This window comes from Diabrotica virgifera, chromosome 2 (genome assembly GCF_917563875.1).
Source record: "Diabrotica virgifera virgifera chromosome 2, PGI_DIABVI_V3a".
NCBI classification, from domain to species: Eukaryota; Metazoa; Arthropoda; class Insecta; order Coleoptera; family Chrysomelidae; genus Diabrotica; species Diabrotica virgifera.
Genome location: NC_065444.1, coordinates 230,502,874 through 230,528,568, shown reverse-complemented (window position 1 = coordinate 230,528,568; position 25,695 = coordinate 230,502,874). Strand labels below are relative to the sequence as shown.

At 32.6% G+C, this 25,695-nt stretch overlaps 1 protein-coding gene across 3 annotated transcripts in view; it reads right to left on the bottom strand.

Moving 5' to 3' along the window:
- Positions 1 to 979: 979 nt before the first annotated feature.
- LOC126880470 (mothers against decapentaplegic homolog 3) overlaps positions 980 to 25,695 on the bottom strand; it is a 57,381-nt gene continuing 32,665 nt past the window's right edge. Inside the window, exons 7-11 of one of the 3 annotated variants that reach the window (XR_007696602.1) lie at positions 24,186 to 24,296; positions 20,117 to 20,261; positions 18,403 to 18,563; positions 5,656 to 15,048; positions 980 to 5,624 (exon numbers count right to left, since the gene is read on the bottom strand). Coding sequence is in view for 2 of the 3 variants with exons in the window: in XM_050644329.1 (XP_050500286.1) it covers positions 18,440 to 18,563; positions 20,117 to 20,261; positions 24,186 to 24,296 (380 nt within the window). In the remaining variant the exon portion in view is untranslated. Of the gene's footprint in view, positions 15,049 to 17,236; positions 17,849 to 18,402; positions 18,564 to 20,116; positions 20,262 to 24,185; positions 24,297 to 25,695 lie in introns of those variants that run through there. The other 2 variants (XM_050644329.1, XM_050644330.1) reach the window with 2 other exon arrangements.

Below are 25,695 nucleotides of genomic sequence, written 5' to 3'. Positions count from 1 at the left end.
TTTAACAGTTTGATTGCCAAAAAATTTTATAACATCAATCGTTGGTGCCAACATTTTTTTTTTTGATAAACGGAACCCTTACACAGTACAAGTAGGTGTGTTCAGCAACCAACCAAATTTTTTTAATATCAATGGTTTGTGCCAAATATTTTTTTTATAAACGAAACCAATAATAGGCGTGCTTAGCGAAAGCGCCGTATCCACAAAAATCTGAAAAAATGAAATTTTTACTTCTTTCTAACCCAAATGTGCATATCTATCTTATTTGCTTACTAAAAATGACGTAAGTTAAGCCAAAACACATTAAACACACCGCGTCTTCTGCTGTATCCTGTGTAAATGTATATGAATTCTTAAACTATAATCGATTTTACTCGAATGTGATGTCTCTGTAGATACGGCGTTTTGGCTAAGCACGGCAGTATGTGTGTTCGGCAACCAGCCTGTTGCCGTTTCAGTACATTATTCTTATTTTAGTATTTACCTTTTCCAGTCATAATTATCTGCTTTGAGCTACTGTTCTTCGACAGGCATGCAAGCAAGCCGTATCCATCCTTGAGTGTCAAGTTGTTCTCTTGCTAGCCAACTCTATTCAGTTTGCCTCTGTCTCTTCATACTTCTACTTCTATCCCTTTTACTTCCCCTTTCCTCAACTTCTATTCATACTTTTATTATTTCAGTCCATCTATTTCTACATCTCATTATTTCCCCCTACATAATACTACTACACCAGTAGTACCTACTTTTATTACTTCAGCCTCTCCAGCGAGAAGCTATTTTCTATTAATTTTCATTTTTGTTTCATTTAGTTACACAAAATGTTTCTTCTTTTTCTTACTTCTGTTGTAGTATATCATTCTCTTTGCTTTCACTCCAACAGAAGTTGTACCTTTTGTTACACTGGCTATGTTCAGCAGTGGACTTTTGAGGCTGGATGATGATGATTTCAATTAAAAAGTGTCGGTAAAAAAACATCAAATAAATTAACGGCTATATATTTTTGGAAAGTGAAATACATTCAATTTGGTAGTTGCCTCAATAAAAACTATATCTATACAATAATAATAATAATTAAAACTAATTTTAATATAGTACAAAGAAGAGTTCAACGTGGAACTGATTAATAAACTCGTAAGCTTACAATACAAAAAATGCACTTAAAAGAAAACTGCAAAACATTTACAAAAAAGTGCAACATCATATCACACATGTTAACATCCAAAACTGAACAAAATATTAGACAATATAGAATACAGGTTGGTTCATCATATAAAATTTATTTTAAAACAAATGCTATATGTCTTTAGTATAACCGTATTATCACTAAATTAAAATAATTATTAAAATTGAAAAAGTCAATCCAAGTCTTGGAAACACATAATATAGGTCTGGATCGCACATATGAAAAAAAAGTTGATTAATAGCAAGCTGAAAATTTGTTAATAGCTTAAGGGTGTCTAGTCGGATAAACTTTGATAAATGGAATACTGTAACAAGGGCAGTTTTAATTGTGGAACAGGTTAAAAATTTGGAACGGTCAGACCACGAAAATGGCACATTTATTTTGTCCGACAGAACAGACTTAAACTCTCCGGACAGAGATTAAACTCTCGTGCAAAAATCAGACTGCTATTTATCACCTGTCATTTGACATATTCTATATGTTCCACTCATTAAAACGCCCATTTGGTGATAAATAGCAGTCTGATTTTTGCATGAGAGTTTAAGTCTGTTCTGTCGGACAAAATACATGTGCCGTTTTCGTGGTCTGACCGTTCAAAATTGTTAACCTGTTCCACAATTAAAACTTCCCCTGTTCCAGTGTTACCACTCTACCTTATCGGTAAGAATCAACGAGAAGTACAAGGTAAATTGGAGATAAAATTAAAAAAAAATTATGTATGTCTTTGTACTCACTTTATAATGCTCAAAAAATTACGGGATGTGGATTTCAATGCATATTTTTTTATAATTCTCGTATCAAAGTTGCGCGTGAAGTTAGGCGTGTTGATGACAGTTGAGGAATTGGGATCGACCCGCTCCAATCCACTTTATCTCTGAGCTAGTGATGCGCAATCGTTTTTGACGGACCAGGATAGGGAGACGCTCTTTTCTATCAGCGGCGATGTAGCTCTTTATTTTCATATACTACAGTTTCTTCGTCAGTTCGTTTATGTAATATAAATATTATAAATAAAAGTCCTGGTTTGGATGCCATAAGGCTATTGGGACCGTGCAAGTTCGGAAAAGCGGCACCTGGTTTCATAGCACGGCAACATTTTTCGCACTTTTAATTATATTGGTCCTGGTTACTGGACAATTATTGTCAATGCCATAGCCCAAAAAAAATTATAAAAAGAAAAAGTAATATTAAGGTTATGTTATTAAAAGGTAATTGTATGTAGTAAATAAAATTAATTATTAAAATGCAGTACTACAAGCCAAATCCCAGGCAACCAAGTGACGTCATATAACGTTGAGGAAACGTCAGTTTTTGGTTGAATATAACACGTGTTTGAACATTACGTCATATAGACGTCTTTTGTAGGTGATTTTAAATAAGTAAGATTAATGACGTTAAAATTACGTTTAAAAAACGTTTTAATTTCAGATAGCCTAAGTGTGACGTCACAAAATTGGGAGGAGCTTGCTTGTTTGTATTGACTCAATACAATTTCGTTTAGGTATAACGCTAAATGTTCATAAGAAATTTCTCATTTAGTGTTTACGCGGTTTGTGTTTTGTGTGATAAAATAAGACTTTTCATTTAGATATTTAGTTGAATAAACGTATTAATTAAGAGATTTTTATGTGTTTTTGCTCAGTGAGTTAGTTTAATGCAGTAATTCTTCTTGAGAACTATTTGAGGTTATGTTTATTTGTTTTTAATTAAGCGTTAAATGAAGATATTAAGACAGCGTTAAATTAAGATATTGAGTACGCTGGATAATTTGTTAATAAATTATTTATTAGTTTCATGTTTCATATAGGTATATGTTGTTTTAGTTTTAACACAGTAAGTAGGTATATATAACTAGTGAAAATTCTATGTGAGGGCTGGTACAATCATGCAGAATCAATGTTGCTTCTAGCGCACAAGCGATCTTAAACAAGTGGTAGTATATCTTCGACACATATGGGACTTAGGCCTATAGGTTTCATGTTACCTATTTTTTATACTATTTTGAAACATCTGAAAGAGGTCACTTTTTGAAAGTAATAAAGACGTGATTTTACCGACGTATAAAGGTCGTCATCTTTTTGACGTTTGAAAATCGTCACAATCTCGACGTGAAAATAACGTAGATACGATTACGTTTTAAAATCGTCACAATTATGACGTCAAATCAATGAGACAAATACACGTGATTTTCAATGTCAGTACTACGTCATAAAAACACGTCAATTGGTCATTTTTATGGCGTGTTATCTACGTTATAAAAATGTCGTTTGGTTGCCTGGGATACAATTGATTAAATTTACTTTCATTATATAATTGCATATCATATAAATATTGTGGAGCAACATAATTTTTCTTCTTCATTGACAGTAGATATGAAATATACGTCAATTTGACAATTTCAATTGACACTATGAATTATTTAAGAAAGTTGCAAGATTTCTCCGCAATTCGCGCACTATAGTTTCTCGTATCCCCTCCAAGAACTTGCACACGGCGAATACATATTGATAGAATAATTATTAAACTGACAAAATCTTTCGTTGGTCTTCATTCCAATATCCTCTTTGTCCATCGCCCATCTGTCATTCTAGCTAGGTTTACTGTTCAACTCCATTTACTGACTATCCTTTCGATAACGTCAGTCACCTTGCTCCTTCTCCTAATCTTTTTGTTTTTTATTTTATCTCGCAGAATTATTCCTAACATGGATAGTTCCATTCTTCTCTGGGTGACTCTCAGTTTAGTAGCCGAGGTCTTTGTTAAGGTAAGTGTTTCTGCTCCATATGTCAAAACTGGGAGGGTACATTGCTCAAATACTTTTCTCTTCAGGCCTGTGGGCAGCTCACTTTTCCATATACTGCCCACCCAAGATTCTTCTATTCAGTTAATGGGTCTGATTATCCTTGCCAATCACAATTTCATATCCTAGGTAGTTATATTTATCTATGAGTTCTATTTCTTGCACACCAATACTGATGTTCTGGGTGGGTAACTTTGTCATTATTTTTGTTTCTGAGATGTTTATATTTAAACCCACATTTTCTGTAGCCACAACGAGTTCCTGTACCATCTCTCTAGCCATTCTTAAATACTTCTAGTATGACTATATCATCGCCGAATCATTAGTTGTTTAGAAGTTCTCTAGAGCTGGAGTATAGACTTAAAACTATTCGTGGGGAAACTCGAGAGGCCAAAAAATGATAAAAACTACAAACTCATGTTTATGCCATTACCGGATTGTCATCATCAATGGCGTTACAACTCTTCGTGAGTTTTTGCCGCGTTTACTGTTGCCTTCCATGTTTGTCGGTCCCGTGCCACTAATTCCCATTGTCTCCCTCCCATTTTCTCCAGATCTTCTTTGACTGCACCTTTCCACCTTTTTCTAGGCGGTCATACAGACCTTCCATCTAGCCTTTTCCAGAACACATTGTTCATAAGGCGATTATCGTTACTGCGTATCACATGCCCTGCCCATCTGAGTCTATTGGCCTTTATACATCTGACTAGATTTTTCTTTCCCAATAGAGACTCTAACTCGTTATTGTATCTGCGCCTCCTTCCGTTTGTCACGCTGTCTCTGCAAGGGCCATAATATATCATTCAAAGGATTTTACGTTGTGGCTATTTTAAAAATTAACTCAAGACAGTGACATCTAGAATCTAGAAGAAAGACCTCATCTATTCAACATGTATAAAGAAGTGAAAGATGCTACCAGATTCTATAAAAGTAAAGCCTACTGGATTATTAATGGATCAACTATCATTATTAAGGGAAAATTATCCTGAATAAATACAAAGGAACAGACGAAATATATTTCGAACTGTTAAAACTACTTCTAGAAGGACAAACACTAATCTACCGAAGGTCAAAATTTATAAAGACTGATCAGTTTCTACCTTTGTGACACGACTTAAGAGGTAAATGCAAAATATTGTAGCGACAATCAGTCTTATAAGTCAAAAATATTTTTGAAAACCATTCACAACCGTATTTACAGAAATTATGAAGAGAACATGGACAATATAGTTTGATTTAAAAAAAAATGGAATGGGTACAGGTGAGACAATGAGACTCTTGTCTCACCTGTTGTCTATAGATTACAAGTAGACTTTCGATGCAGTCATCAGGAACAGTAGGAAAAAATATATCAGATGAGATATTAAATATCTTCCAGCAACTATTATACTGCCGTCCTCAAATAAAACGCGGTAAGTGCAACCAACTTAAAACCGAGAAATCGGCTCTCAAAGTTTTTTCTCAGGAATCTATATGTTTTGACAACTTTTTAACGCAAAACATGTTCTAATGATAGTTGAACATTATTTAAAAATATATTCTTAAAAAAATCATGTTTTTATCACAGCTGTAAATAAAAAGTCATATACCGCGTTTTAATTGAGTAGCGGATATATTACTGGATTAGACATAGTGCCGTATCTGCATTTTATTTACAAACAGCACTTTTTACCAGGAAGAGTAGTTACCAAAAAAGAAAAATAAATAGCTTATAATTGTTTATTATTTACGCAAAATACCTACATGTCATAAATGTTCAAAATACGAGGTCGCAACACGAGTCTTGATAAAAACTCGGTATATGCGCTGTGCTCAATTAAAACGCGGCAAGTACATGATACTCGCTAGCACATACCGCCTTTTAGTTGAGTACTCTGTAGATAACGCATTCTAATTAAGCAACTATTGAAATTTAGCACATACGGCATATTCCAATTTGTTTATTTTGGTAGTAAATAAAATGATACGGCTTTCAGACATTGCAGAAACATAAATAAGGTCACAAGGAAACCACATATAGCAAACACTCGATTTTCAATTTTTTTTGCAGATACCGCGTTTTAATTGAGGACGGTAGTATATATGAAAGATAACAAGGTATGACTGTTAACTGATACCTAGATGATAATATATGTCTAACGAACACACCAGAAGACTTACAAACACTGTTAAACTGCATGACAGAGAAGAGTAGAGAGAAGTGACTACTAATAAGCAAGCAGAAGAAAGTCTCGTTTTTAAGTGTTTTGTCCAGTCACAAATTTTTTATTTAACAAAATCTGAAAAAACAATTCGAAAATTTTTGCTTTTTGAGCACATATTTTCGCCTGTAACTAATTTATGATTGTTCAAAACTAATAAAATCTATTTTCCAAAAGTGTTCCAAGAAGTGAAATGATTGCTTAATAATAAACATCGGTCTCTACCCAAGACAAGAAATTTAATGAAAAATATCGACATTAAAATTATCATATTAGTAAATATATTTTAGTTTTACTTAAAATCTTGATTTCATCAAGAGACACTAAAAGGCACATAAAAAATTTACTTACTACTAAACATATTAATGAACCAACTTGTATCTTCTACAGGGTGTTTCAAAAAAGCTAACACCATCTCTTGGATAGTAAAACAACTAAAAAATAATTGGGGTTTGATTAGTAAAAAAACTTTTTCTAACGCTATCTGTTTTCAAGATACAGAGCGTCGAAGAAAAAAAATTTACATATATTTTACGATTTTGCCGAAACTACTGGTAACATTCTAATGCAATTTGGTGGGTTTTAAGGGGTAGTTATTGTCCATTTTCTGACGTACAGTTAAGAATTTTATATTCATCATTGTCGCATATACGAGTAATGATCTGAATTTTATAAAAAAAATAATACGCCACTGAGATATTCTAATTAAATAATAATTTTTGAATTCTTCGTTCAATTCTTGTTTATTAATTAAGTTTCTATATGAATGTATAGAAACTTCGAATATTTTGTACGTGTTAAGATGTTTTATTTTTTTGCATAAAATAGGCGCGTCGTAAGAAAAAATGGGAAGCTAGATTTTTTGACACAAATTGAACGAGGAATTCAAAAATGATTTTTAATTTGACATATCTCAGTGGCGTACTATGTTTTTCTTTATAAAATTCAGAACATTACCCGTATGCGCGTCAATGATGAATATAACATTCTTAACTGTATATAAAAAAATGGACAATAACTATCTCTTACAACCCACCAAATTTAATTAGGTACAATGTTGCCAGTAGTTTCAGCAAAATCGTAAAAAATGTGTTAATTTTTTTTAACGCCCTGTATTTTGAAAACGGATGCCGTTACAAAATTTTTCTACTAAGTAAATCCCAATTATTTTTCAGTTTTTTACCTATCTTAGAAACGCTGTTACCTATTTTCGAAGCACCCTGTATATAAATATTATTTTGCAACGTTCAGAGTATTGTCACTGACAATATTAATAACTTGTAACAAATAAAATATCAATTTTAAATAAGATAACAAAAAAGAATACAAAATTATCGTAGACATAATGTCTATTTACATTGTTTCATACAACGGCTAAGTTGGCTAGGCCAGTATTATATTTATGTATATTGATCCACATAACCTTCAAAAATATTTCATTTCCATCGAAAAAAAAATGTTTTTTTGTAAGATTGTTGTATTTGAAGGCATAAAAATCGTACTTTATCGAAAGAATTGATATTTTTTACAACGTGTGTACCAGAAATCTTTATAATCTTCTCCAATTCAAAATAAATATGCAAAGAAATGGAAAAATGAGATTAAAATAAAATATCACATAGTCCAATTAGTAGTCGACATCAAAATTACTGTTAGTTTTGCATACCGTCGTTGAAAAGTATACACCTGCGCTAGTGAACTCTACTTTTGGATGGTTTTGTGATTTAGGAGTCAGTAAAAAGAGAAAAAATCTACACGAGTATTGTGTCATATGTATTACAGACAATATTATGGACTCAATATATGTAAAAGTTGTATGTAATACATGAAGATGACATTGAAACGGTTGGAAAGTTTACATACCTGGGAGTAGAAATATATGCCGACGGATCAGAAGACGGAGAAATACGGAAGAGAATAACGCAGGCAAACAGAGCTTATTTTGCCCTCTCCCATATATTTCGGTCTAAAAGTGTCCACCGAAATACAAAGATGAGAATCTATAAAACTTTAATTCGACCAATAACATGCTATGGCAGAAAAGCCTGGGTCCTGAAAGAAACATCCAAAAACAAACTCGACACATTAGAAAGGAAAGTACTGAGGAGAATACTAGGACCTGTAAGGGAAAACGGAATCTTCTGAAGTCGATACAACAACGAACTTTATCAACTTTATAAGGAAGCACCCCTGTCAGACTTCATTAGAATACAAAGATTGCAATGGGCCGGACATGTGATAAGAATGGGAGAGGATAGGCTACCAAAAAGAGAACTGAATGCTAGAATGTAGGGAAAGAGACCGGTTGGATAGCCAAGAAAACGCCGGGAAGACACAGTAAACAGCGACGCACAAGTCCTTTTAGGAGTCATTGTATGGAGAAAAGCAGCCACAGACAAGCAAGGGTTGAGGCAAAAAATAAAGGAGGCCAAGGCTCAATTTGGGCTGTAGTGCCGTACAAGAAGAAGATATGTAAAAGTAAAGAAAACAAAGCTTATGGTCATTAGAAAGAAAAAGATAACAAGATCAACTGTATGTCAACCAAACCCCTGTAGAAAGAGCGAAGCATTGCAACTACCTCGGCACAATAATAAATGATGAACGGGATAACAATGGATGGGAGCCTTCTTAAGAGTGTACAGGATTTATATTATCATTCAAAAATAAGAGTAACCTATATCGATTTAATGTTTAAAGTTTAAAGGATTAAACAAATATTAGTTGCATGCATTGTTTTGATTTCGTAAAAGTAGGTGACATTGCTTCTTCAATGTAGATCACTCGTTTTGGAAAACAACGGAGTCAGCAATTTGGTACTGTTAGTATTTCATGGTCACAGTCAGGCATGGAATCATAAAAAACAATTGGGATTGATTATAGATACGTAGCAAGTAAAGAAAGAGATCAGTCATTATTCATCATTCATTATTAAACCATCAATGTAGTTAAAATTTAGACTTTCGTCCACCAACTAGTTACTGATATATTTAACAGTGATCAAATAAACATATTATGAGTACTTAGTGTATTCCTAGCCCTAGCGAGGTTCACCTCCACATTACTACAACCTATTATGTTATAAGAGCCACAACCTCTCTCGTAGTACAAAAGTGAGAATGGTGCGATGCTACGTGTTCTGTCCTTTTTTATGGTGTTGAATAGTGGACCTTGAACGATATGTGCAGAAAATTGGAAGCATCTGAGACGTGGCTATACCGGATAATGTTTAAAATCCCGTGGACTGATCGAGTCACAAAAGAGGAGGTCCTGAGAAGAATGAAAAAGAATCAAGAGGTACTGACGACCATCAAACCCCGAAAGTTATAATATTTCGGACACATGCGAAATGAATCCAGATATGCCCTCCTATAAGTCGTCCTGCAATGAACAATATTTGGAAAACGGGGGTCCAGGAAGAAGACCATCCTAATTGAAGAACCTCAGAACCTGATTCAACACAACTGGAACGGGTATGGCATGTCACTATATCTACCCGGGTAAGTCAAAACGCAAATATCTAAATTCGTTCTATCGAGATTCACTTTGACACTGACGTTAGTAATTTCTTTTTTGGGAAGTTCAGTTGTCAGAAGTAACTGGAAATTACTACACAACCAACGCACCTGCTCATAGCCAATATTATTAATAGTAAACAGACATAAAAATAACATAATCCTTACGCCAATCAATAATTATTTATTTACACCATTATAATGTATTGATATCAAATGAGAAAATTATTTATTGTACAAAATAAAAATATTTTGTAGAAATAAACTCCACAAAATTTTATGAGATTAGTAGACACTCCCACTATTGCTAATAATTCTTCTTTTTTAATGAAAGATTAAGTTAATTTTAGCAGTTAATAGTGTGAGGTAGGAATTTTTGTGTTGTATGTTTCCTATTCCGAATGTGTCAAAGTGAATCTCGGTAGAGTGAATTCAGTATATAATATTTTCTTGCTAATTTTTAAATGGATCACCATATTATATTTTATATTACTATCGAAAAGTACTATTACCATACTTCAATTTTATGAAGCATTTCCTATGTTTAAAGTTATTAGTTTTTTTAGATGGTTTTTTTAGATTTATAGAAAGATTTTGATACGATTTTCATTGGTAATAACTTTTTAAAGACCCAGTAAAACACTTTGCCACTTTACATTTCTGTGATAAAGAACCGAGGCAGATTTCAAAATTAAAATAAAATACCCCGTTGTGAAATACCCTCTAAGATTGTAACTAATTTTAAAATGCAATTTTTGTTTGAATACCTCTGGTATTTAAAAGGTTAAGATAAAAAGATCAGACAAAATGTATGTAATATAATATATACAAAACTGTAAAGATTTCTCTAAATTTCTCATTTACATCATACCAACAACCCTACAACTATGTAAATAAGTTGTGTATTAAATCATCCTCCGTTAATGGTACATATGCCAAATAATTTAATAATCAATTAATTATATACTGTACTCTACATGGAAAAATATAGAAATTTTATTTTTAATACTATAATTTGTAAATATACTGCGCGTAAGAGAAAATGGGTACCCCAAAAAATGGATCATTTTTTATGTCTTGTATATCCTGAACCTGTCGTCCGATTTAAGTAATTTTTTTAATATGTTATAGCCTTATTCTTTAGCAATATCGCTGTAATAGTTCTGTTGCTAAACAGATAAATTTTCATTGTATACTGGGTGTACGAATCAAACTGTTTTTTTTTTTGAAAGTTCGCAACACCCTGTCCTGTGGAATCTTCTAGCATTTATAAAATACTGAAATTAAAGCGCAACTATAGCCTCAGGTAATAGTTCCGATTATAGTGTCTTAACATTCTGTTTTTTGATTCATTCGCCTATGTTGGATAATACAAAAGTTAGGTACTTTAACAACTAGCCATGTTCTTCATCAGTACAGGGTGTTTCTAAATAAGTGCGACAAACTTTAAGGGGTAATTCTGCAGTAAAAAATAATGACAGTTTGCTTTATAATTATATGTCCGCACACGCTTCGTTTCCGAGATACGGAATGTTGAATTTTTTCTTACAAATTGACGATTTATTTATTGCTTTCGGTTGAGATATGTAAATGAAATTTGGTGGATTTTGAGACGTAGCTATTGCACATTTTTTGATATACAATTATTAATTTTATATTCACCATTGGCTTGATTATAAAATTCTTAATTGCATGTCAAAAAATGCGCAATAACTGTCTCTTAAAGCCCAGCACATTTCATTTGCATATCTCAACCGGTTTTCGGGCAATAAATAAATCGTCAGTTTGTAAGAAACCATGCAACATCCCATATCGCGGAAACGAAGCATTTGCGGATATATGTTTATAAAACAGATGGACATTATTTTTTCATGAAGAATTACCTCTTAAAGTTTGTCGCACTTATTTAGAAACAACTTGTACTGATGAAGAACATGGCTAGTTGACTAGTTGTTAAAGTACCTAACTTTTGTATTATCAAACATAAAAGAATGAATCAAAAACAGAATGTTAAGAAAACCTGAGGCTATAGTTGGGTTTTAATTTCAGTATTTTATAAATGCTAGAATATTCCACAGGGTGTTGCGAACTTTAAGAAAAAAACACAGTTTGATTCGTACACCCGGTATACAATGAATATTTACCTATTCAGCAACAATATTATTACAGCGATATTGCTAAAAAATGGTACATATTAAAAAAATTACTTAAATCGCACAACAGGTTTAGGAGATACGAGACATCAAAAATGAGCATTTTTTGGGGTGCCCGTTTTCTCTGACTCGCAGTGTATAATAGATTATCAACAAAACATAGGTTTTTAAGAAACATTTGCTCATAAAATTGTTGAATTGTTAATTCAACATTGAATTGTCATTTAAATGTAAATTCCATAGCCTACTCTAATTACGATTTTTTTTGACGTCTCAGTAAATATAGTGCTCCACTAAAATGTCACTACCACATCTGGAAATCTCTAATCGAATATAAAAAAATTAAATCATTGCTTCAAATATAGAGGATAAAAATATTTATTTCGAGTGAAAAATAAAATAAAGTTATAGACTAAGGGCCGGTTGTTCGAACGCTAATCAAAAATGATCATTATCAAATATTTAATTACTTTCACAACTGTCAATGTCAACTTTGATTGGGTTGCTGAAAACAATGTTATTGATTACAATTATGAAATTAATTAATCAATTATGTTAATAATTGTTATGTTAATTGATTAACTAATCTCATAATTATAATAAATTATGTTTTCAGCAACCCAACCAAAGTTGACATTGACAGTTGTGACAGTAATTAAATATTTGATAGTGATCAGTGTTGATTAGCGTTCGAACAACCGGCCCTAAGAGCCGCTATTCGCCCTGAGCTTCGCTGGTGTCGCTCCTGGCGGATTACTAATTCAACTTTCACCGGTAATTTTTAAATTTATTATTTAATTGTTATCGCTTAATATTTACAACGCAAAAAAGTAATTAAATTGTAATCGATTTTTTTAAGATTTTGCTAATCATTTTGACGTTCTATTGATAAAATATGAATTTCTTACTTCGGATAATTTCACAATTATCGTGTAGATGGCGCAGATTAATTTATAATTACATATTACGGAACATTAAAAAAACTTAAATTCAGCATTTAAAACGTAAGCATATTTAAGGTAAAAATATATACCACAGCTTTGACCAACTAATATTTTTTATAATTAATGTTTTTAATTTTAATTTTAAATTAATCACTTTGACATTTATATCAAATTTCCGGTAAACGTTTACATACTTGCCACTACTGGCGCTCGCGAATTTGTAAATATCCCCTCTACGTACGAGCTCACAACGTATAGGTGAAATTTTTTAATCATTTTAGGCACAACGGGACCCTATAACTTAAATAGTAGAACCTAAAAGAAAACGTTTGAGCACTGTGCCGTCACTTTTTAGTGGCACATGCGTCTACAGTGGCGCATCAAACTTTCCACTTATGGACGGGACACATAAATTAAAAAATACCCTCCCTCATTACCAGAATTTAATTTTTTTCATTTTTTTAAATTCTATGTGATTAAGATATAAGATTCATCGTAATTTTAACCCACCACCCCCTTCTCCCTGCCCCCACCATCAAAAACTTTATTTTTCGATTTTATTTTTTTTTTGTGAAATGCAATCAATTTTAAAATTTCAAAAAATTCACACGCATAGTTAAGGCTTTTATAAAACACGTCTATTTTTTATAGACCTGTAGGTTGAGTGTACATAACCTCAAAAAATGAAAAAAATTTTTTTTTGGAAAAAAGTATATAACTTTTTTTTGGGGATAGCTGCAGATCTAATTTTTTCTTAGTCTGGTGTATTTTATCAAACACTATATTTCTAATTTTTTTTAGATTTTTGTGTAACGCTGGTCATCTTCAAAAATCCAAAAAACTGTTTTTAAGGGGTTTTTGGGGGGGTTTGAACGTGTTTTCTGACTTTTAAATATTCTAAAGGACTCAGTTACTTCAAGTTACATATAACCTATAAAAACAAAATTGATTTAATATATTATGAAGTCTATAAAATAGGGAAAATCCCCCAACACCCCCAAAAAATAGTTTTTCGGATTTTTGAAGGTGGGGAGCCTTACGGAAAAATCTGAAAAAAAAAATAAAATATAGTGTTTGAGAAAACACACAATATTAAGAAAAAATTCGACCTGCAGCTATTCCTCAAAAAAAGTTATACGCATTTTTGAAAAAAAAATTCTTTTAATTTTTTGAGGTTATGTACACTTTACCTATGGGTCTATAAAAATAGGGATGTTTTATAAAAGCCTCAGCTATGCGTGTGAATTTTTTGTAATTTTAAAACTGATTGCATCCCACCAAAAAAATAAAAAAAATAAAAACGAAAAATGAAGTTTTTGATGGTGGGGGCAGGGGGAAGAGGGTGGTGGGTTAAAATTACGCTGAATCCTATGTGTTAATCACATAAAACTTAAAAAATAAAAAAAATAATTCTGTTAGTAAGGGAGGGTAACTTTTAATTTATTTATCCCGTCCATAAGTGGAAAGTTTGATGCGCCACTGTCGACGCATGTGCCACTAAAAAGTGACGGCACACTGTTCAAACGTTTTCTTTTAGGTTCTACTATTTAAGTTATAGGGTCCCATCGTGCCTAAAATGATTAAGAAATTTCACCTATAGCGGCTCTTAGTCTATTAGTTATCAGTTATGATCAAATCAAAAGATCTTGATTCAAAGCAGATCATAAGCCTCTCTGAAGATCCCATAAGGGGGAATCGTACGTAAGAGGGTGATGGTCGTCTATGAAACAGAATGAAATATTAACTGTCATTCATTTTAAAGCATTTTATTGTTCTCTAAAAATTAATAGTTTTATTATACTTGATGGATCTGATGCAGAGCATTGTTGATCGCAAGTGATATACTTTTTCCCCATTATAAAACTTATTTGCATCTTTCCAGAGTGAAAAGATTAACGGATTGATAATAATTAACTGGCAGTGTATGTTATTAATTTGATAAATATAACAAACCTTTATTAAAATCTTATTTTTATCAGTTATGAAAATTATTGCAATTTTATCAGTAAAATATAATAAAACATTTTTTCCATATTGTAAACGTACCTTTGTTATGGCGATAAATAATCAAATTATTTAACATATGCCAATGACACTTTTATCAAAGATATCGAAACACAAATAATACAGTAGCCATAATTTAAAACTACCAAAACACAGAGATAGTCTTCTATTTTTAAAACAGTAGCTCCTAATATTATTACTTACAATAGGAAAAAACACTCAACTCTCACAACTTTAAAATCGATTCACAGCTAAAACAAAAAGAGAAAAGGAAATAAAAAAGTAATCGGTAACATGTTGACTTGACATTGTACAGCAATATAACAGAAATTGTACTTTATTTTTCCAGATTTAATAAAATTCATAAGTTTACACTCAGCGGTAAAATCCTCTACTGGATCAATATTGAATTAAAACCCTTTAGACGTGCACACGGTGTTCTAAAATAAATTATACTTTTAAGAAAAATGCCACTTTAACGTTTTTTTTTTATAAAGAGCGAGATATATCTAAAAAAAAAGGAGTACGAACGTCAATTCAAATAAAATATCGGGTTCCCAAGGATACTTGTGGGAGAGTTATTGGTCGCAAAAGTGGAGAAGAAAACAAGGATCTTACTACTTCATTGTCGCACGTTTCACGTCTTCACGTTTAGTTTCCGTCTCTCCAAAGTTATTCACGACGCTTTTAGAACATACTTGTAACAATGCAGATCTGAACGAGTATCATCATTATCAATCAGCCAGTCGCGTCCACTACTGGACATGGTTCTTTCCAGTGTTCTCTACACTGGACCGCTTGTTACCAATTTCCCGCTACTCTGTCGTCGGTCCATCTAGTCGGTGGTCGTCTTCGGCTTCTTTTATAGTTTCTGGGCCTCCATCTTATGATTCGTCGTGTCCACCGTCTAAGAACGAGTATGGTATCAACATAAACGGAGAGAAGCGATTGAGATTCACAAATTGTCATCGTCCTTATAGCTGATAGTATGGATGATGCAATAATAATGTTATGTCTATAACATTGTGTATACAGGGTGTCCCGGAAAATAGTGCGTTCCTTAACCCCTTCGGTACGGTGATGCACCCGTGTGCATCATGCTTGACTGTCCGCTCAGTACGGTGATGCACACGGGTGCATCATGAGTTTTCGTTCGCCATATACGGCGGGCCACCATCTGAATCATATTTCAGGTATTTTTGTTCCGTCCGAATTACCTTATTCACATCTAAAAGTGGTTAAACCACGCCCAAAAGTGGGTGATGTCCAGAAGGAGATTAGATTTAGTTAATTTGATTGGTGATAAAGTGATAAGGTTGTTTGGATGTTTGACTGATGGGATTGTGTGGGAGGTAAAGTTACTGTGCTGCTGTTTACAACTTACCTTACTATCCCTTGCAAGATAATTCGGATGGAATTTCCTCGATTAGGAGACTGGGGCGATATCAAGCAAAAAATAATCTGGGGAATTCCATCAGAATTATGTTATTTATCTTTTTAAATAATTTTTGTTTAAAATGGCATTTTATGAATAAACTTTAATTTAACTCACATACTATGTAGAATAATAAATTTAATAAAAATAGTTGTATTTCTAAAATTAGTGTTATCATTCCATTAACTTTAATTAGTTGTAGTGTGATGCTGTATTTTAACCGACCGCGAGAAGCCGCCCGGTAAGCGCTCGAATCCGTATATAGAAGCCGACTTGCCGAATGACGATCCGGCACGAAGGTGTTAAAGGTGTGGGTAGAATGCAACATTTAAAAGAAAACTTTCTTATAATTTTTTTTTCTAAAGTCGTCTGTTGCCTCAAAAAAATAAAATAACGTCTTTTACTAAAATTTACAGTTGGCAACCCGGCAGTTTTATTTATTTTGATACAGCGAAGATATTTAAAATTGTAAACACAAACAGTCATATAATAATTACCTGTAACCCGAGAATACATCGTATTGTTGTGGTATTATCATGATTTCGATCGCAAGTATCATGTTAATTACGTAATACCTATAGTGTATAATTAGTGCAAGATTTAGGTACACCAAGGCGATTTACCTCGAAGTTTAAGGATTTGTAGATGGTTTCAAAACAAAACGTGTAAAGTGTTGTGTGCAGATAAAGCTTGTTTTACGAGAAATGGTGTTTGTGTGTTTTACTTTAATAATGCCAAAAGTATTAACGTATGGGCTGGGATTATTAGTAATCATCTGATTGAACCACTCGAACTTCCCAGAAGATTGAATGGAGAAGTGTAATTGTACTCAATTTTTTTGTAACATGTTCTACCGATAGATACTTCTTCAAGACGTAGCTTGATTGAGTTGATTGTAATAAAAAAAATTTATGTAAGTTAAAACACTATACAAATCTTATTTATTCGATATTTAATAAACACAAACATTATGCTGTCTTCTATCACTGTTATCAGTATTTTATCAATACATATTATGCCTAATGGTCGATGATTCATGATAGTTGAGTTCCAGTACATAAAATTATTTTTACACAGAAGAAGGAACGCAGCGTTGCCGGCTGTATTTGCAATTCTGTGGACATTAATCAAATGCAATAAAATTAATAAATTATTTTTTTTAAAACTGTTGACTTAAAATTTTATCAGACTCTTTTGCTCTAAATGGTGCATACGTTGTAAATCATCTTCACTTTGAGAAATTAGTATTGCATCGTCTGAATGGCAGAATAGCAGAAGTTATTTTTCTCCCATTTCGTATCCTTTTTTTATTATTTCGTCCGTGATCAGGTTGAACAATAAAGGACTCAAGGAATCCCCCTGTCTTATCCCATTGCCGGCTTCTATTGGGTCAGTTAGTTTATCTTCCACTTTTACTTTTATCGTCTCGTTCTGGAAGATGTTTTCGATCGTTTTAATTATACCTAGAGGTACCTGTCTTGAGTATAACAAATGGATAACGTCTTTTAATTTGACCCCGTCAAATGCTTTCTTAAGGTCCACGAAACATAAATATGCCGGTTTGTTGTATTCTAACGATTTCTCTTGAACTTGCCTCATTATAAATATAGCGTCCACTAAAACAAAAGGAAAATACTAAGAAGAATAACGAGCGGAGTCTGTGGTATTAATGGTATTTGGAGAAGGCGATATAATTTTGAATTGTACAAGAAGTATAAAAAAATATTATATGGTAGAGATATATTTTTTTTATAAAAATAGGTAGTATTAGACTGGACATGTGTCAAGAGTAAATTATTAGCAATCCAGACGAACCCTATTAGCGTTACCAGTAGGAAATAGAAGTAGAGGTAGACCAAGGCTGCGATGGAGGGACGGTGTGAACATTAATGCGAGGCAGATCTGCGCAACAAATTGGAAACAGTTGGTGATAAACAGGAACTACTGGCGAAATAGACTGGGGAAGATCGAGGATCAACTAGAGCTGTAGCATCACTGATGATGATGATGATAATTATGCTAATTTATTCTTTGTAATATTTCACATTTAGTTTTCTATTACGTATTCAGTTAAGAAATTGAATAAAAATCCATGTCGAAATATATAAAAGTACATAACGTTTATATTGCTTCACAATGTCGAATAATATATTAATAAAAAAATACGTACTTTCTGTCAGACAACCGACAGAGCAAAACTTAAACAATTACGACATCGAACTACATGGTAACCTGGGTGATCCCATTTGAGTGAGTACTCGATCTAACCACTGTAGCGGTCCGTTCAAGTGTAGCTCTATCCAACAAGGTGTTGACGTTACAGTCTGTCTCCTAAAATAGAAAAAAAGTTCAATGGAAAAATGGTTACACAAATCCATTCATTAAAATTTAAAAAAAAAAGTAACATCTATTATACAACATCTAATATAACAACTATTATAATTCAATAAGCTATGATTTAACCCCGGCGCAAATTGATCCTAAGCGAGACACAACCTGCACCGGCGAACTACGTGGACAGTTTTGTGAAGCACGCTTATAAGCGAGAGACCGCAAATTGAACACATCATACGATCAGTGCATGCGTTCGCAGGTCTCGCTTGGGAACGTTTGTCATCGGCGTACAGCTTTCTTGGGTCGTGGGACGCTTGACTCACTGCCAGTTGTTTATTTTTACTTGTTTTTGTTTGCGAGATAGACGTATCTGAAATGAATACGGATAGTACCTTTGTCTTTGTCATTAAATTCTGATAACTTTTGGTAGACTAATAAGCGGTGATACGAAATTAATAATCAAAGTTATGCCTTTACAATAACAAATTATTAGAAAAATAAGGTGAAAATGATTAATGTTACTTAAACCGTGATCGATAAAAATATCGTATTACCCTCAAATTCAACTTGTCGGCATATTACATTTTTGTTTATGCTTAAAAATTAAAAACGAAATATGCAGATAGTGTTATTTTTTATGACCGATGAGTAGCGGAGGGATTATTAAATAACTCTGAATTTTAAATATTATGTAGGTATTATGTGCAGAAATAAATTACTCAGTGTAACATATCTTTTTATGCACCCGCTTATGATCAAATTCGATGTTTTCGAAAGTCATAATACTACGACTACTAGGGACGTGTAAGATGTTTTTAAAACGTTACGAGTTACCAGTATGGAAATACCGATTTAAAGTTGCCTACTCAATTCAGTACAAGGATCAGATACATCAGTATTTTGTAATCAGTATTTGTACTCAGTACCACTAAGAATCGGTATCAAAAGTAACCGTTACAGCTCCGCACTGATTTTGCCCGTCTCTATTCGTCACAGCGACAGCCAACGGTTGGGTCGGGTTGGGTTTAATATGCGGTGCGCTAGAAAAATAACTGCACGGGTCACCCGTCCCGCCGGCTTAGGTTCAATTTGCGCCGGGCCTTATTATTATAATTTATAGATACGTAAACATTAGCAGTGTAGGCGACAGCATAGAGTATCAGTTTCACCTGCAGAAATAGAAAGGGCTACTTGGTTTAGTTTTTGAATATTATTGGACAATCGTTACTTGCCAATTGCTTGAATTATTCATTAATTCACTTCATAGGACTATTTTTAACTAACTATATATTCAGTGATTACTATAATTTATGTACTACATGTAATAAAAACTAATAATCGAGAAAAATTGATAAAGCAATTTTAATATCATACTGTTACTATCGGAACGAGTAGATAAATTTTGAACATCTTTAAAAGTTAAAATACAATTTTAAACAACGATATTTTAAGCGATATCCTAGGCAATGTTGCCAATTTTAGTGTGCTTCCTTCACTGTTCTATATCTAATTAAAAAGTAAACGGACTGTATTTACTAAATGAGTCTTACCTATACTCTGCTCCCCATCCTTTGACAAAGGACATTCTTATCGTACACATTCTTGTCAACTGATAAACTGCTTCAAATCCCTGACTAACTGATTGTGATAACAACGCCGCAAATTCCTGATTATTGAAAATTTTTAAATTGCATCCTAAAAATAAAACCATATAGTGGTAAACATCTTATATATAAAAATCAATTGATGTTCGTTAGTCTCGCTACAACTCGAGAATGGCTGGACCGATTTGGCTAATTTTAATGTTGAATTATTTCTGGAAGTTCAGGGAAGGTTTATACGGTTTTATATAGTCATGTTAGTAGCCACCAAAATTTTTACATCTATATGTATAAAATGCTCTTTTTACAGTGTTTGTTGCCATACTCTTCCGAAGCCGCTTAACCGATTTTTATAAAATTTGGCAGGTATATTCGTCCGGTCTGGGTGTAGGTTGTTATCTATATTTCATACCCGTACGTCACAAGGGGGTTGCTGATGACGCCAGAACTCTCATAATAATGAGGTGAAAAATACGAAATTAAGTAGGTTGACTCCTTGCTGAATTCCGAGCAGAACCGTACTAATTTTTTTCTAGCGCAATCGGTGTCCGAAATACAATATCTTAAGCCGTAGAAATATTCTGAGGACAGAAGAAGAACGAGGAACAAATTTCATCGAAGAAAAGTGCAACTGTTTAACTTTTGGACTGAAATTAGGCAAAATATGAATTTTTTAATTTTTAGAAATTTTCAAAAAATATCTCTAAACCGAACTTTTCTGACGAACGGCAAGCAGGAGAAATTTCTGAGCACACGAAAAGAACAAGCAGCAAATTATAAAATTGTATTTAATTTTAAATAATTTTGTTTAATTTTATTTAATTTAAGTATTTTATTTATTTTCGTTTATTTTATTTTGTTTTTTAATTCCATTTATTTATTTATTTTATTTCATTTTAATAAATTTTATTTTTATTTTTATTAGATTCTATTTACTTTTATTTCATTTTATTTAATGATATTTAATTTTAATTTAATTTTATTTTGATTAATCAACACCTATGTATTTGGTCAACCCCGAACCCAATTATAAATACAGGGTTGTTTTGAATGTAGATAAAATAAAGCTGTTATATTCATTATAAGATAAACAAATTTTAGATTGTAACTGTTGCACTACAAACTTTATTTTGTTACTTCTAACTAAATTTTATTACTTCAAACATCATGTGTAATTAATTAAAAATAATAAGACCTCATTCACATCGAGAATTTTTTGTTTATTAATTACGAATTCCTTTTGTTTATTTTAAGTTTATTGTATACAAAAGTTTGTTTTTATCTATTGAGGCAGTACGAAGTCTGCCGGGTCAGCTAGTTTAAAATAACAATTCAGAGGTAGTCATATATACACCGTCTGAGGATCTCTAATGAGAGTGAAACGTACGTAACGGCGTTTAAGACGCTCTCTGAACGAACTGAAATATAAGAAGTGTCGTGATTTTGTTTTACAGCGAGTTATTTTATATTAGAAAAAAGAATAAGTTTTCACTCTAATGGCATATAAAACAATGTAATGTTACTCTACATCCCACCAGAGTGAAAACAATGGGAACCTTCTCTGGTTACACCTCCGAGGCTTCTACAATTTGCAAGCCATAACGGATGCTGAGACTAAGGAAGATGAGGGAATTTTACAATTTATAATTCACGTCCTATCTGCTCAGCGCGGTAAAGTTCCAACGAGAATGGTTCCCTTCGTACTCCAATCAGAGTAAACATGTAAATCAAAAATGAATAACCATTTTTAATTTCGTTGCAAAACAAAAATACAGCCGCATCATATTCTAGTCCAATCAGAGAGTACAGAAAGCACCTCTACCGGTTTCGAAACTTATTAGTCTCTCATCAGGAGGCACACATGCTGCTCTCTCTGATCCAACCAAAACAAACCCCGGCGTGCAGTCACGGATTGCAACGAACGAAATGGCATAGATGCCCTAGCGGCAACTGCTAGCAAAAGACTAAGTTTTCTTATGGCACTTAGGTATTAGGAGACTGGATTTCTTTTAGTTTGAGTTTCAGTAAAAATGTGTCACTGTTTAATCAAAGACTGACCTTTTGTCTGACCAACTGTCCAACTGTCATTGGTCTTCCAAAAATCCGGCAACCATGTACATCTCTTTGGATGTAAGATGCAGTTTACGAGATAAAAGAGTGTAGCGGCACTTTATATGAGAAATTAACATTGGTAGTGTTATGCTGTCTCCTGTCCTTAGTCTATTATATTCCAACTCATTATCATCGTGTGACATTGCAGTGGTAAATAACTGAGGGCCGGTTTTTCAGTGCTGGGTTAACCTATTTATTTTTCGGTCACCGAAATATTCATGATCAATCAGTTTTTCAGTACTAGGTTAGAGTTTAAACTCGTTTAAGTTAACCAAGATTTTAACCGATCCTCGTTAGATGGTTTAGCTCCGAATTTTGCGATTACGCTTGCGCATGCATGCAGTGAATGCATCAGATGTTTATTTTGAGTACCTGTCGGCTGTCGGACAGAAGAGATTAGTTGGGTTATGTTATTTTGTTTTTATCGCGGGAAGTATTCTACCTCCTTATTATTATAAGAAAATTATAATATATTTTTATCTAAATTATAAATTATTATCGTTATTATATAGGAAGGAATTATAAGGAAATATATTATAACTGTAACAGGTACCTATGTTTACACATATGTAACAGGATTTAATGCACCATTCTTAGTAGTATTTTAAAAAGATAATTTTACAGTTGAGTCCGCGAGTCTTTACCCGTGCGTCATCATTTAAAGCATACGAAATAAGTCGGAAATTTACTAAACGCAACGGCAAATGGATATTATTCCGATTACGGGTTATTATAAAATTTGACGTTATCAACTAAATAGAATGTCAAATATAAGTTTTGCTTTAAAATTCTGGTGCATAATTACAGCTACATTTGAAGTAGCTTAATCAATTATTTTATTATCATTGATTAATAAATAAATAAACAATTTATAAAAAAATTCAATAACATATTTTCTTTTTGTTATTTTATTCACTTTGGCGGAACCTTAAACACAAGCATTCAACTGTGTCAACAATGAGGTTAGCTTTGTACGTCGTCAAAATTTATCTTAAAATAACATAAACTTATCACAAAATTTCTAACTCCAATATAAAATTAGTTGTGAAAACAACTGTTTGTATACTATAAAAAACTTTAACATGGAAAAATTCGACAGAATAACAGCAAAGAACTCAACAAACTGACAGCCACAAAAGTAAACAAACCAAAACGTCAGAAATTGTACTTAAAATATGTGAAGACATCCCCAATCGTCTTTCTTTGTACCTATCTCTTTTCAATACACTGAGTCTAAATCGTTGATAAAAATAACATGTGTTATTACTTAATAACAGACGGCAGCTGGTTTGTCATTAATTTCATGCGTGGAAGAGAATGATGCTAAATAAAAAGTATGTGTCTTGTCTCACCAGGTATTAATGACGCACGAGTAAAGACTCGCGGACTCAACTGTATATTTGTCTATACAGCAAAATAATTATGTACCAAACAGTTTGACTCCTTATTTCCTGGTCAATCTGTTCAAATAGTGATAACACCGTGGTCTTTGATAAACGAAATCGGCAAAAAAAGTCTAAATCGTCACAGTAATTGTAATGCTCTTCTGTTATGAAACCGAGGTAGACGTTATGAACTAAAAAGATTTCGAACTTGATCTTGCAATAATATTTTTTTTTTAATTTGGTTATGAAATTGTTTTTTATTTATTTTTCTGTCAAATTGATCATTATTTCTCGAATTGCACATGCGCAAGTACAGTCACTGCTGCCAACAGAAGAAAAAAAGTGGTTAGCTAACCGAGATTTTCTTAACTTGGTTTAAAACATTGAAAAACGCTATGAGGGTTAAAATATTGGTTAAAATTTAAACTGGGTTAGCTAACCAAAATTTTAACCAGTCACTGAAAAACTGGAACTGAGTAAGGAATGACTGAGGTAATCCTTAATTGATAAAAATATATTACCTGGTGGTATTTTACAAACTGTAGCAGGATGCCAGCCATATCTTTGATTACAATTTGGAGATTGTACAAAAATACTGGAATCACTCAAACATTCAGCAAACACTTCTCCACCTATAACAAATAACTTTATTTCATATAAAGAATTATATAAGTTCGTATTTGATAAGGTAAAACTGTTAAAATATGAAACAAATAATGTCAATTCTGAGTAAAGCGACGTTATTAACAATTGTCATATCACTATACAGTAGGCGCCACCTTACTAGACACATGGGTAGATACCTAATTGCTATGCTTATGAGCTAATCCGGTCCGTTCTCAGGTGTGACTTTCATCTCTGCCATGTTACTGACAAGGAACTATTCAAAATAATTGTTTTTCAATACAAAAAATACATTAATTAATACAGGGTGATTGATTAGTGGGATAGAGCTCAATAGATCCGATATAGTCATAGCTAGCAATAAAGGTTAATAACAAAAATTGTAGCCAACTTTAAGCTTCACATTACAAAATTAGAGAGCATGTTACAGGTTGTTCGATAATACAGTGGCAGACCAAACTTATGTTTTTAAAATGGAACACCCTACATTTTATTTTATATTCGAAATCCTGTTAACTTCTCTATCACAAAAATATAAAGGTTTGTTATGATCTACAGTTCAACTCCCTGTATAAATAAAAATAAGCACAACAGCAATGGTTTATGAATGCCATATTTTTTTATTTATGGTCAAAATTTTCAAGAATTATTGACATTGCTAATTTTCTTTATATCAAATACAGGGTGAGTCAAAACGCATGTACATTATTTTCTCAGTAATGTTAAATGGAACACCCTGTATTTTATATCATTATTAAAAAGTAACATTACCGTACGATAATTTTTATATTTCCTATGTCCAAATTTATTAGTTTTCGAGATATTTTCATTTTTCAGAGCAAATTATTTTAGGTATCTAAATTTATCTAAATTTTAAGTAAGCCATGACTGAATTGACAATTGACGATTATTGATTATCAATCCGGTAATCAATGTAACAATGTAGCAAATAAAGAAATAAAAATAATTTATTAGTAATACATTTTACAAAAAAAAACACAACCACAACATGCAACATTTTTGAAACAACTAAAAAATACTTTTGTATGTAAATGTAACAAATAAAGAAAGAAAATTAGTAATAAATTTTCCAAAAAAAAAACAAACAAACACAAAATACAACATTTTGTGAAGACAATTAAACACTATAGGTCTGGATCCCGCGTATGAAAAAAAAGTTAATTAATAGCAAGCTGAAAAGTTGTTAATAGCTTAAGGGTGTCTAGTCGGATAAACTTTGATATATGGGAACACTGGAACAGGGCAGTTTTAATTGTGGAACAGGTTAAAAATTTGGAACGGGCAGACCACGAAAACGGCACATTTATTTTGTCCGACAGAACCAACTTAAACTCTCCGAACAGAGATTAAACTCTCATGCAAAAATCAGACTGCTATTTATCACCT